This window comes from Erythrolamprus reginae, chromosome 11 (assembly GCF_031021105.1).
Source record: "Erythrolamprus reginae isolate rEryReg1 chromosome 11, rEryReg1.hap1, whole genome shotgun sequence".
NCBI lineage: Eukaryota > Metazoa > Chordata > Lepidosauria > Squamata > Dipsadidae > Erythrolamprus > Erythrolamprus reginae.
Genome location: NC_091960.1, coordinates 32,618,411 through 32,632,279, shown reverse-complemented (window position 1 = coordinate 32,632,279; position 13,869 = coordinate 32,618,411). Strand labels below are relative to the sequence as shown.

Genomic DNA, 13,869 nt, shown 5'->3' with positions numbered 1-13,869 from the left:
GTGGAGGCCCTGTCTCCTCCCACGAGATTCCTAGAGAGGCCCCACAGAGGCTTCTCCCTGCCTTTTCCGGTTACAATTTTGGAGGCTTGGGTTTGTTAGTGGAAAATGGGTCTTGAGAAGAGGCAAAAAAATCATCTTGAATACCCAGTTCTTATCTAGAAAAGTTCATAAGTAGAGGCATTCTTAGGTAGAGGTACCACTGTACTTGGTAATTATTTTGATTTAACTGACTACAAATTCATCTATCTACGGTTAGGACTCTTTCACATCCCATTCAAGTCAAAGCACAGAGCCAAGCGTGCCCTATCATATGCTGGCTGGAGAATTCTGACAATTGAAGTCCACAAGTCTTAAAATTGCCAAGTCTGAAGACCTGTATCTTAGACTGCAGCTCCTATTCCCCCAGTCTCTCCACTGGTTCGCTCAGTGGTGGGCTGTGAGGGTTTGCAGGTGCTTCACGCATTCGTGGTACTAAAACAAAGCATCTGCACTTGAGCAGAAGTGGCAAATGAAAGAACTGACTCAGGGGCGTGGTCAGGCTGCCGTTATTGACCACGTTTGAAGAACCAGTCCTTATTTTTTACTACCGGTTCTATAGATTTGGTCCGAAGTGGAAGGAATCGACCTCTGCCCCGGACCTATCTATTCTCTGTCTCCCGGTCCCAACTGATTAGGAGGGAATGGAGATTTTACAGTGTCCTTCCCCTGCCACGCCCACCAAGCCATGCCACAACCACAAAGCCACGCCCACAGAACCCGTAGTAAAAAAAAGTTAAATCCAACAACCGATACATTGCCTCTGCCATGGAGGGCTCTGGTTATATCTGTCCTCGGCTCTGGAGAAGCCAAAGCAATACTTAGCATGTGGCATCCTGGTAGTCCTTGACTGACAACTATTCATTTAGCCACCGTTCAAAGTCACAACAGCGTTGAAGAAAGTTGTTTGTTTGCAAGAGTGGTGGAAGCTACTTTGTGACCAGTCCTCAAGCAATCTTCGCAGCGTCCCCACAGTCAAGGGAACAAAATTTGGGCATCCAGCAACCTGAATTTATTTTATTTTATTTTATTTTATTATTTTATTATTTTATTTTATTATTTTATTGTATTTTATTATTTTATTATTTTATTGTATTTTATTATTTTATTGTATTTTATTATTTTATTGTATTTTATTATTTTATTGTATTTTATTATTTTATTATTTTATTGTATTTTATTATTTTATTGTATTTTATTGCATTTTATTTTATATTTATATTTTTATGTATGTATGTATGTATGTATGTATGTATGTATGTATGTATGTATGTATGTATGTATGTATTTATGTATTTATGTATTTGCTTATTTGCTTATTTGCTTATTTGCTTATTTGCTTACTTGCTTACTTGCTTACTTACTTACTTACTTGATTGATTGATTGATTGATTGATTGGTTCATTCAATTTTTTTAATGCCGCCCTTCTCCTTAGACTCAGGGCGGCTTATAACATGTTAGCAATAGCACTTTTTTAACAGATCTAGGCTATTGCCCCCACAATCCGGGTCCTCATTTGACCCACCTCGGAAGGATGGAAGGCGGAGTCAACCTTGAGCCGGGGATGAGATTTGAACCACTGACCTGCAGAACTGCAGTTAGCTTCAGTGGCCTGCAGTACAGCACTCTACCTGCTGCGCCACCCTGGCTCTGAATGCGTTTATGATAGTTGCAGCCTCCTGAAGTCACGCGATTCTCAAGCCGTCAGTGGGGAAAGCTGGATTTGTTTAATGATCACGAGGGTCACTTGCAGTGAATCACTTAATAGAAAGGGCGTAAAATCAGGTGTGACTCAATTAGCCTTCTTGCTTTGAATGGAAATTCGAGTTCCATTTGTGATCATAAATTGAGGACTAGCTGCATGACACATGATATGATTGGATTGTGGTATTACGGCTACCAATGCCTGTCAGATAGTTACTCATTTCGAAATGAAACTTCTTTCTGTTCATAATATCTGGAATATATTCATGGTTTCTAAATAAAAGACCATGAGAAAGAAAGATAAATGTTCTCTCAGCAATAGCTGAAAAATGTAGGTGACCTGTCATTTTGTACTAATTCTGTTGATTTTATGAGGATTTGGGGTTGTGTAAGAAAACAGATTTAAGAAATTAATCAAACTTTGGAGAAGTTCTCTACCCCAGTTTCATTACATCAATCAGCATTCATTTCACATTTCAATAGAGTCCAAGGAGATTTCTTTGGAGATATACGCCTGTAAAGTATCATAGTTTCAATGTTCAAATATTTAGAGTTGTATGAAAATTAAAATCTAGTGAAATATGGTCTGGGAAAGACAAATGAGAAATCCTTGGTGTTGTTTTTTTTTAATAAATGTGTTCAGTTCTGGAGACCTCACCTAAAAAAAGATATTGACAAAATTGAACGGGTCCAAAGACGGGCTACAAGAATGGTGGAAGGTCTTAAGCATAAAACGTATCAGGAAAGACTTCATGAACTCAATCTGTAGAGTCTGGAGGACAGAAGGAAAAGGGGGGACATGATCGAAACATTTAAATATGTTAAAGGGTTAAATAAGGTCCAGGAGTGAAGTGTTTTTAATAGGAAGGTGAACACAAGAACAAGGGGTCACAATCTGAAGTTAGTTGGGGGAAAGATCAAAAGCAACATGAGAAAATATTATTTTACTGAAAGAGTAGTAGATCCTTGGAACAAACTTCCAGCAGACGTGGTAGATAAATCCACAGTAACTGAATTTAAACATGCCTGGGATAAACATATATCCATCCTAAGATAAAATACAGAAAATAGTATAAGGGCAGACTAGATGGACCAGGAGGTCTTTTTCTGCCGTCAGTCTTCTATATTTCTATGTTTCTAAATGGAGAAAATGTGTTTTCATTATTTGAGCATCTAGATCAGTGGTTCTCAACCTGGGGGTCGGGACAACCATTTCACCGGGGTCGCCTAAGACCATAGGAAAAAAACAAATTTCCCATAGTGTTAGGAATTAAAGCTTCTATTCTGGCCCCTTGGAACATATTTTTATAATCCGACCAATCAGGCGTTTACAGTGGGGATGTCCTTTTGACTGTCCTACCAATCAAACGTTCTGTTGGAAGAACTGGCACCAGACTTATGGTTGGGGGTCACCACAACATGAAGAACTGTATTAAGGGTTCACGGCATTAGAAAGGTTGAGAAACACTGATCTAGATTATTATTAGATATCTGCCATTGTTGGCTTCTAACGCTTCTTTTTTTGCATTCATTCTTTAACTTCCTTTGTAAGACCAATGCGTTTATGGTATCATAATGTTCAGTACCTTATGATTCTTGACAAACGTATCTTTTCTTTTATGTACACTTGGAGCATACGTACCAAGACAAATTCCTTGTGTGTCCAATCACCATTGGCCAATTCTATTCTATTCTGTTCTGTTCCATTCTATTCCATCCCACCCCACCCCTATCTCTATCCTATCCCCATCCCATCCTACCCTATCCTCTCCTGTCCCTTCTATCTCTATCCCATCCCACCCTATCCTATCCCTTTTCTATCTTATCCCATCCCATCCCCATCCTATCTCTATCCCATCCCATTTCTATCCTATCTCTATCTCTATCCCATCCAATCCTATCCCATTTCTATCCTATCCCTTCTCTATCCTATCCCCATCCCATCCTTTCCTATCTCTATTCATTCCTTCTCTATCCTATCCTATCCCTATCCCATCCCATTCAATCTCTATCCTATCCCTTCTCTATCCTATCCCTATCCCATCCCATTCCCATCCTATCTCTATCCTATCCCATCCCATCCTATCCTATCCATTCTCTATCCTATCTCTATCCCATTCCATTCCCATCCTATCTCTATCCCATCCCATCCTATTCTATCCTGTCCCTTGTCTATCCTATCTCTATCCCATCCTATCCTATCCCATCTCTATCCTATCCCTATCCCATCCCATCCTATCTGTATCCCATCCCATCCTATCCTATCCTATCCCTTCTCTATCTTATCCCATCCCATCCTATCCTATTCTGTCCCTTCTCTATCCTATCTCTATCCCATCCCATTCCCATCCTATCCTATCCTATCCTATCTCTTGTTCCTGTTCCTGTCCCATTCCATTCCATTCCATTCTAATTATGTGCAAGACAACTCCTTCTTGGTTTCCTCTAACAGGGTGTTACATTTCTGGTATCTGAAATGCAGTATTTCCTTTGAGTGTTGACAGAAGGAGGAAGGGATTGTTTCCATAGCATATGTTATTGCCGCTGACATCCAGTTTCATCTGCTTTGTAATCTAACAGCGCCCTCTGGAGTCTGGAATCCCACAGGGCACTTAACAGCATTGGGATTTATTCCACAGGTCATCGACAAGACAGACGTCTTCTTTCAGGAAAGGAAACTGCCTGGGTATTTTCCTGGCTTTGGCCAGGTTGTTGGGCGTTCCAAACCAAGTGGCATAAAGGAGACAAACGAAATCTCAGGTCAGTTGGTTTTTATTCCAATTTGCTCCAGCAGTTATAAGTGTCTATTGCAGATACATTTGAGAGTTCAGGAAGTCCAGAAAATCTGGTCCCAACCTTCCTGTCCTGAAGTTATGCAGGGGATTGCGACTCTCATTAATTCCCAGATGCCAAGGGGATCAGATCCCCAAAGCTTGTCCTACTCTACGCATAGGACCATTTATTATATGCTCAGAGCTGAACTGGGTTGTATCCAGATAATATCATGCTAATTGCAACCTGGGTATATCTCATTCGCCAGATAAATATAGGTAGTCCTGGACTTACAACAGTTCATTTAGTGACCTGTTCAAAATTACAACGGCGTTAGGAAGAGTGACTTATGACTGGGTGGTGGTGGTGAATTGTGGTCTTAAGTTGAGGATTAGGTGTATTGAGTGAAGACACTGTTGAAAATTTATTTATTTATTTGTTTATTTATTTATTTATTTATTGGATTTGTATGCCGCCCCTCTCCGGAGACTCGGAGCGGCTAACAGTAACAATAAAACAGTGTACAATAGTAATCTAATACTAAAAACGATTAAAAAACCCATTAATATAAAAACCAAACATACATACATACCATGCATAGAATTGTAAAGGCCTAGGGGGAAAGAGGATCTCAATTCCCCCATGCCTGATGGCAGAGGTGGGTTTTAAGTAGCTTGCGAAAGGCAAGGAGGGTGGGGGCAATTCTAATCTCTGGGGGGAGTTGGTTCCAGAGGGCCGGGGCCACCACAGAGAAGGCTCTTCCCCTGGGTCCCGCCAGACGACATTGTTTAGTTGACGGGACCCGGAGAAGATCCACTCTGTGGGACCTAACTGGTCGCTGGGATTCGTGCAGCAGAAGGCGGTCCCTGAGATAATCTGGTCCGGTGCCATGAAGGGCTTTATGTCCCTTTACAATAGTCGTTTGTGTAGATAGTTACAAATCAGACGTAAGAAAAGTTGAAAAAGAACGTACAATAGCTGTAGACAATATTGAGTAAGTGTTACACCCCTCAGACACTTTTATTCCCTTTGATGCTAAAAAATCGGTTTCTATATTAGACGTATATTCCAATTTTTTTCTGGAACTCAAGCTGCCATACCTGGTTCTCCCTCCTTCTGTTTCTCCTACGATTGTGGGTGGTTTTAACACAACTAAATTGGAGGGGATTTTTCCCCAGAAAAAAAAGATATTTAAATTGATTAAAATGAAACCTCAAACATGGCTTCGCTATTGTTGACATAACCCATAAAACATCTGCTTGAGAAATACTTTATTCTGGCAGGTCCCAAGCTCACCATGGAACAATTTTTGGACAAACTTCCAAAGTCGCTAGTTCGAGAGGGGCAAGTGATAGATATCCGGGAAGATCTTAAAAAGACCCTTCAGGTAAGATGCTCCCCGTCTCTAATTTTCATCCCCACTCTTCAAAGCTCCAAAAAAACCCCAAAACCCCAACAACTAAGATGCCTTAAACAAGATCTAAGTATTGCCCACAAGATCATATGCTGCAACGTCCTGCCTGTCGGCGACTACTTCAGCTTCAACCACAACACACAACAAGAGCGCACAACAGATTTAAACTTAATATTAACTGCTCCAAACTTGACTGTAAAAAATATGACTTCAGTAACCGAGTTGTCGAAGTGTGGAACTCATTACAGGACTCCATAGTGTCATCCCCAAACCCCCAACACTTTACCCTTAGATTATCTACGGTTGACCTATCCAGATTCCTAAGAGGTCAGTAAGGGGCGAGTACAAGTGCACTAGAGTGCCTTCCGTCCCCTGTCCTATTGCTCTCCTATATCTCCTATACCTTTCTTCTGTTGCTATATCTCTTCTTCTATTCTTTCATTGATATGTTCTATTACTATATCTTATTTTCTATTATTTCTTAGATATATTTTACTATGAGTATCTCCTCTATAACCTTCATCATGTATTTTATTATGTGTGTGTATATATATATATACCCACTAAAACCCTCATTGTGTATTGGACAAAATAAATAAATAAACAAACAAACAAACAAACAAACAAACAAACAAACAAACAAACAAACACCCCACCCCGCAAATAACAAATGAGATCTCATAAAGCTATTTAGAATGATTGCCAGGCCCTCTTGTTCTTTTCTAAATAGCTCTAGTCAAGAAAGCTTCCTTTCATTTGGATCTTTACATGTGTGGGCTGGTTGACCAGAAGGGCATCAACTGACTTAATGTCTCTCAGGGCATTCGAACATGGGCCGACATTTCCCTCTTTGCTTCCAGGGCCTGGATGGAGCACAGAGCCATGAAGTAGTTTTGGTGGAGACGCCCAGTCTTACAGCACTGAGGAAGAGGTAAACAAGCCTCCAGAACAGGGGTGTCAAACTTGATTTCACTGAGGGCCGCATCAGGGTTGGGTTTGACCTTGGGTGGTGGGGGAGGAATGGGATGGGCGTGGCCAAGTTGGGCATGGCCAGCTCGACGTTACTCCTGTCAAGGGTGCCTGTGGCGGCCTGAACACTCTGCCAGCGAAAACAAGCTGCCGAGCTCCATTTTTGGCTGCTGCGGCCTCCTGCAGCCCTCTGCCAGTGCGGCTTTCCCGAGTCCCATTTTTGGCTGCTGCGGCCTCCTGCAGCCCTCTGCCAGTGCGGCTTTCCCTAGCTCCATTTTTGGCTGCTGCGGCCTACTGCAACCCTCTGCCAGTGCGGCTTTCCCTAGCTCCATTTTTGGCTGCTGCGGCCTACTGCAACCCTCTGCCAGTGCGGCTTTCCCTAGCTCCATTTTTGGCTGCTGCGGCCTTCTGCAGCCCTCTGCCAGTGTGGCTTTCCCGAGTCCCATTTTTGGCTGCTGCGGCCTACTGCAACCCTCTGCCAGTGCGGCTTTCCCTAGCTCCATTTTTGGCTGCTGCGGCCTACTGCAACCCTCTGCCAGTGCGGCTTTCCCGAGTCCCATTTTTGGCTGCTGTGGCCTTCTGCAGCCCTCTGCCAGTGTGGCTTTCCCGAGTCCCAGTTTTGGCTGCTGTGGCCTCCTGCAGCCCTCCGCCAGTGCGGCTTTCCCGAGTCCCATTTTTGGCTGCTGTGGCCTTCTGCAGCCCTCTGCCAGTGCGGCTTTCCTGAGTCCCATTTTTGGCTGCTGTGGCCTCCTGCAGCCCTCTGCCAGTGTGGTTTTCCGAGCTCTGTTTTTGGCTGCTGTGGCCTTCTGCAGCCCTCTGCCAATGCGGCTTTCCCGAGTCCCATTTTCACTAGCAGGACGGTTGCAATAGCCCGGGGGAGCTATTGGACAAGGAGCACTCACAACAGGTGGCAGACCCAATACATCTGGAGAATGTTAGGACAGACTGTATCTATTTTTTTTTTAAAAAGGATGATCACATCTACCAGGGTGCCTGGGTTATTCTGCTCTCCTTAAAGAAGCCATGGTGACCATCACCATCTCCCTTTAACTCTTAGGCTGGAAGGGAAACAGAAGGCAGAGAGGCCTGACGCCAACATTTCAACTCTTCGGATAAAGTCAGAGAATGGAGAGAAGACGTACATTGTCAAAATGTCATTCACAGAGACTATTGGAGACTTGCGACAACATCTTGCTCAGAATAGGTAGGAAGAATGAGGGTTCCGGCAGAATTTGAAAAGGATGGTAATTTGTGGCAAACTTCGGTTTGCACTGAAAAACTTAAGCTCTGACCCTTTTTTTTTTGCATTTTAAGCTTAACATTTGCCAACCCCAAGATCAAGAAATATAAGAGCCTTGGGAGCATTTTTTTAATCATGGGTTTAGAGCCATGCCTGAAACAAACTTGAGTCAGGGGTGAGCTCCTAGGAGTTCGGCAGGGTTCAGTTGATCCTCTAACTAAGGATCGCCGGTGTTCGGCGAACACCCAAATGCCACCCTACCACACCCACCCATCCCCTGCCCTCCCAGGAATGTCCTCGCGGCCTGTTCATTATTCCAGGTAAGTGCAGGAGTCGCATGGAGGGAATCCGGGAGGGGAAAAAACGGGCCTACCGGAGGTTCCAGAGGTCTGGAAACGGGCCTGTTTCTGGCCTCTGCAAGGCCTCCAGAGCCCAGGGGAATCTTTTTTCACCCTCCTAGGGACTCGAGGAAAGCCTCCAGAGCCTGGGGAGGGCAAAAAACGGACCTCCCGGAAGTTCCAGAAATCTGGAAACAGGCCTGTTTTTGGCCTCCGGAGCCCCGAGGAAGCTGTTTTTGCCCTCCTGGAGGCTTGAAAAACCCCTTCGGAGTCTGGGGAGGGCCAAATAATCCCCTCGTGGTGCAGGCTGCTGACTTGGCCATGCCCACCGTGCCCACGCCCACCCAGCAATGGGGCAGCGAATCTATTGGTAAAGGATCTGAACCCCACTCGTGACTGGGGTCTCCCGCAACTTGGTTTATGTTGTTTTTGAGTGCCAACCATTTCACTAGACTAGATCCTGTTCTGTCTGGGTCACTCCGGAAGCTATGACCAACCCAAAAAGATAAGCCAGACACACCGGTAGAATCCAAACACAGTTTTATAATGGTAAAGAGAAAAGAAGCCAACAGGAAATGTCCTTACAAATCAGGAAAACACTGGAACTCCAAATGGATACATGAAGGCAATTGTTCATACAGAAACACAGGATCCTTGATGCCAAGACGAGGCTATAGATAACAGACATACACCTCCCACGGGTCTTCAAGACTGCTGGGCCACGAGCCAGGAACAGAAACGCTGAGAGACAATGCAGATTACAGCAACTCCACTCTGATAACACTCCACACTGCCGAAAGAGTTTACCTGCCTTTTAAACCCTTCCCTGCTAATGAGGACCACACCCAACCCCCTGGTGTTCCTCATTCAATGCTGATAATATTTCTTCAATTGATTCCTCCTTTGATCTATGCATCTCTGTCGCATACTAATGATAGCTTGTGCTTCGTCACCCAATGACTCCAGAGACTCCAAGCTACTGGCTTGAGAGAGACCCTCCCCAGGGCTCCCAGGCCGTTCTTCCTTGTCACGTTCCTGACTGTAATCTCCCCTGTCCGACTGCCCAGAACTCTCCTCTTCGCTCTCATCCTCCCCCGGGCATGGAGCCAGCAGAGACGCAGCTGGTCTTTCATCTGACTCAGGCTGAACCACAACAGATCCTGACTTCCTCCCACTACAGTCACAATATTCGGGGCAAACCATAGATGGAGACAAATTATTGTGACTTGCTCTTCTGTAAACAAAAGGAAGAGGATTTGTTTTCAGCATAAAATTGAGGAGGTGGGATAATGTCCTTTCTTCCTGATTTTGAGGTGAGCTCTGAACACTTTGTGCATGCACAGAGGATAGAAGAACCCAAATGGTGGCATCCGGGCAGTAGGCGGAGCCTCACGCTCCCTTCACAACCAACTCTCCATCAACTGACAGGCACAAGCAAACCGGGAGCATTTCACCCCGGTCACTGTTGTGGTTGGCTCATCCTTTGATCATAGATTTTGAGGAGAATGAACCAGGTCTGTCTGGGTATCTAGGCCAGTGTGCTTATCAGAGGAATTGGAAAGTGAGAGTGTGGGAGAGTTAGGGCCTGGGGACGCCCCCCCCCAGCTGTGGTAATTTCGGAGTCAGATGAGGAGGGGGATATTGTGGACCCAATACTAGACGCTAGAGTAAGAAGAATGCGAGGGAGACAAGAGCATCTCCGGCAATGTAGATACTTCTATGCATAGCTTGTTATCAGAGATAGTGGAGGAGGATGGGAATTTCCGTTGCAGAAGTTCAATGTTCCTATATGGAGAGAAAGAGAACTAGCAGCCAAAGAGTTTCTCTCTTAAATCCTCCTGCAATCCTGCAATCCTAGTTTTGGAAGGCATTTGTGAGTACTTGTCTACTCCAAGAATTAATGACTTGAATTTATGACTTTCTTTTGGATGGTTGTTATCAGCAGTGCTGATAACGCTGGACTTTTGGCAGTTGAACTGACATTCCTCTGATTTCATTGCGGTTTCCAGCAAGTTTTTTGTAAATAGACAAATATGCCATATTTTTCTGAGTATAAGATGCACCTTTTTCTTCCCAAAAGAGGCTGATAATGTGTCATATACACTGAATGTAGTTTTTTCCCCCCAGCCCCAACTAGCTGCTAACAATCTTCCCAGCTCTTACCTTGCAGGCTCTTTCATTGTTTCTCTCTGCGAAGAATGTTTTCAAAGCCTAAGTCTTTGCAGTGTTTTTTTCATTGCTCTGAATAAGTTTCTTTCCAGCCCTAACCAAGGGCTAACAATGTTCCCACTTTTACCAGCTTGCAAGCTCTTTCATTGTTACTCTCTGCAAAGAATGTTTTCCAAATCTTGTCTTTGCATTTTTTTTTCTTTCATTGCTTTACTTGCTCCAAATGTTTCTCTCCAGCTGTAACCAGGTGCTAACTGTGTTCCCAGCTCTTACCGGCTTGCAAGCTTTTTCATTGTTACTCTCTGCGAAGAATGTTTTCCAAGTCCTAAATCTTTGCAGGGTTTTTTTTTCATTGCTCTACTTGCTCCAAATGTTTCTTTCCAGATGCTAATGATGTTCCCAGCTTTTGGCTTGCAAGCTCTTTCATTGTTACTCTCTCTGAATAATGATTTTTTAAAAAGCCCTAACCAGGGGATAAAATAATATGCTGAAGCTGACCAGACTAAGGATGCTAGCCAGATGAATACCTGGTCAGCAGATTCTTTTTCCAATTTTCCAATTTTTTTTTCCTGCACTGGCTGCCAATCGGTTTCCGGTCACAATTCAAACTGTTGGTAATGACCTTTAAAGCCCTACATGGCATTGGGCCAGAATACATCCGGAACCGCCTTCTACCGCATGAATCCCAGCAGCCGATAAGGTCCCACAGAGTTGGCCTTCTCCGGGTCCTGTCGACCAAACAATGTCGTTTGGCGGGCCCCAGGGGAAGAGCCTTCTCTGTGGCGGCCCCGGCCCTCTGGAATCAACTCCCCCCAGAGATTAGAACGGCCCCCACCCTCCTTGTCTTTCGCAAATTACTCAAGACCCACCTTTGTTGCCAGGCATGGGGGAGTTAGGATACTCCTTCCCCTAGGCCATTACAAGTTATGTATGGTATGTTTGTGTGTATGTTTGGTTTTTATAATAAGGGTTTTTAGTTGTTTTATTAAATTGGATTGTTACATGTTGTTTTTTATCATTGTTGTTAGCCGCCCCGAGTCTGCAGAGAGGGGCGGCATACAAATCCAATAAATAAATTTTCCTCCCCAAAAACTAAGATGCGTCTTATACTCTGGTGTGTCTTATACTCTGAAAAATACGGTACATAGTGACTTTGCTTCTGAGTCTTCATTGGGGCTAAACTACTGCTAATTAACTGTTGTGGTTCAGCCTGAGGCTGCTCAGGGACCGGCTGTGTCTCTGCTGGCTCCATGCCCGGAGGAGGATGACAGCGAAGAGGAGGGGGCTGAACAGTCGGACGGGGGAGAGGCAAGTCAGGAATGGGATGAAGGAGAACAGCATGAGAGCCCGGGGGGGGGGCTCTCCCCAGCCAGTAGGTTGGAGTCATTAGGTGATGACGCACAAGCCGTCATTGACATGCGACAGAGACGTTCAGATCAAAGAAAGGAGCAATTAAAGAAGTATTATCAGCACTGAATTAGGAACAGCTGGGCTTGGGTGTGGTCCTCCTTAGCAGGGTTTAAAAGGCAGGCAAGCCCTTGAAGCCATGTGCAGTGTTATCAGTTGGAGTTACGGTGACCTGCTTTGTTCTCGACGTCTCTGTTCCTGGCTTGTGGCCCAGCAGTTTGGAAGACCTGTGGGAGGTGTAGGTCTGCTATCTACAGCCTCGTCTTGGCAGCAAGAATCCTGTATTGCTGCATGGACTTTTGCCTTCGTGGATATATCTGAAGATACAGCGTTTTCCTGTTTGTAAGGACATTTTCTGTTAGCTGTGTTTTTCTTGAATTTTATAAACTGCCTTTGCCTTTTACCGGTGTGTCTGGCTTCTCTTTTTGGGTTGGTCTTGGCTTCCGGAGTGACTCAGACAGAACATTAACCAGGCCGGATAGAACAGTCACCGGATTCGAAAAATTGGGGCAGGCATGAAGTGAGCCTGTTGACAAACGTGGTTCTGCTTTTTTTTTCCAGGGGTGAAGAACTGCAGCCCTATGAGATTCTCAGCACGTTTCCCCTCCAGGTGTATAACGACGATGCTGCGAGCCTGGAGGAATGTGGACTGGTCCCCAACGCATTTCTTCGGCTGCGGAAAAAGCTCCCTCCCACCAAAGCAGGCCCGGAATAGCTGTAATGGTTCACAGTAGATGATGCATCAGGCTTTGGCTGCTGTTCAGCTAAGGACGTTGTGTGCCTTCTTCTCCTTCTCCAAGGTAGCTGCTCGGGTAGGGTCCAAAACAGGGTCTAACTGTATGAAAGCAGGTCCAGGAGGGAAACAGAACCTGTAGTTCCAGCTACACAGATTAGAACTAGTCACTGTATTCTCCCTGCTCCCCCCCCCCCCCGTCTCCCCCCAAGTAAACAAGCCAGGGCAAACTAAAGGAATGTTATGGCTTAGATATAGAGCAGTGCCTGTCAATATCTAGCAACATTAAACTATGTGGACTTCAACTCCCAGAATCCCCCAGCCAGCGGATGCTGGCTGGGGAATTCTGGGAGTTTAAGTCCAGATATCTTCAAGTTGCCAAGGTTGGGAAACACTGAACTATGTGGACTTCAACTCCCAGAATTCCCCAGCCAGCCACAGAGCTTTAGGCAACATTTTCTTTCCGACCCTGACAGAGGTAAAGACTTTAGACTTAACCTGTCTCCTTCTACCCAGCCCCAAAGGAACTGAAATAAATTGGCCTTTATTACCTGTTCTGTCGGGCTCTCTGGTAGACTCCTCCCAAAAATTCACAGGTACAAATTTCAGACACACAGATGTTTGAAAATTCAAAACAATGTTCTTTATAATGAAAATTCACTTAAACCAAGCCCTCTTTTGGGATAGCAAAGAGCACTGGTCTCCAAACAAACTGGTAATTTGTACAAGTCCCTTATCAGTCCTGTGATACTTAGCTTGCAACTGGGAGGCCATTCACAGTCCTTCTTCTTTCACAAAGTGCAACACACTTGGCTCTGGTTTAGTTTCAAAGCGGGAAAAAATCAGCATACAAAAGGTCAAAGTCAGTAAAGCAGTCACGAAAACACAACGATCAGATAATCCTCCACAATGGCCAAACCCACAGGCTGCTCTTTATAGCAGCCTCACTAATGACCACAGCCCCGCCCAACCACAGGTGGCCTCATTTTCTTTGATAATACTCTCTCAGTTGTTGTTGCCTATGCATCGCTCTCCGCATGCGTGGCTGTATCATTAACTCTTGTTCCGAATCCAAGGAGGAGCTAC

The 13,869-nt window shown here is 44.7% G+C and overlaps 1 protein-coding gene across 3 annotated transcripts in view; it reads left to right on the top strand.

Annotated features, from left to right (window-relative positions):
• Positions 1-13,338, top strand: part of UBXN11 (UBX domain protein 11) — a 55,157-nt gene extending 41,819 nt beyond the window's left edge. For all 3 annotated transcript variants that reach the window (XM_070764704.1, XM_070764703.1, XM_070764705.1), the window contains 5 exons: positions 4,381-4,501; positions 5,797-5,900; positions 6,788-6,858; positions 7,954-8,100; positions 12,612-13,338. In XM_070764704.1, the coding sequence (XP_070620805.1) occupies positions 4,381-4,501; positions 5,797-5,900; positions 6,788-6,858; positions 7,954-8,100; positions 12,612-12,765 (597 nt within the window). In that variant the 3' untranslated portion in view covers positions 12,766-13,338. The remainder of the gene's footprint in view (positions 1-4,380; positions 4,502-5,796; positions 5,901-6,787; positions 6,859-7,953; positions 8,101-12,611) is intronic.
• Positions 13,339-13,869: the final 531 nt, after the last annotated feature.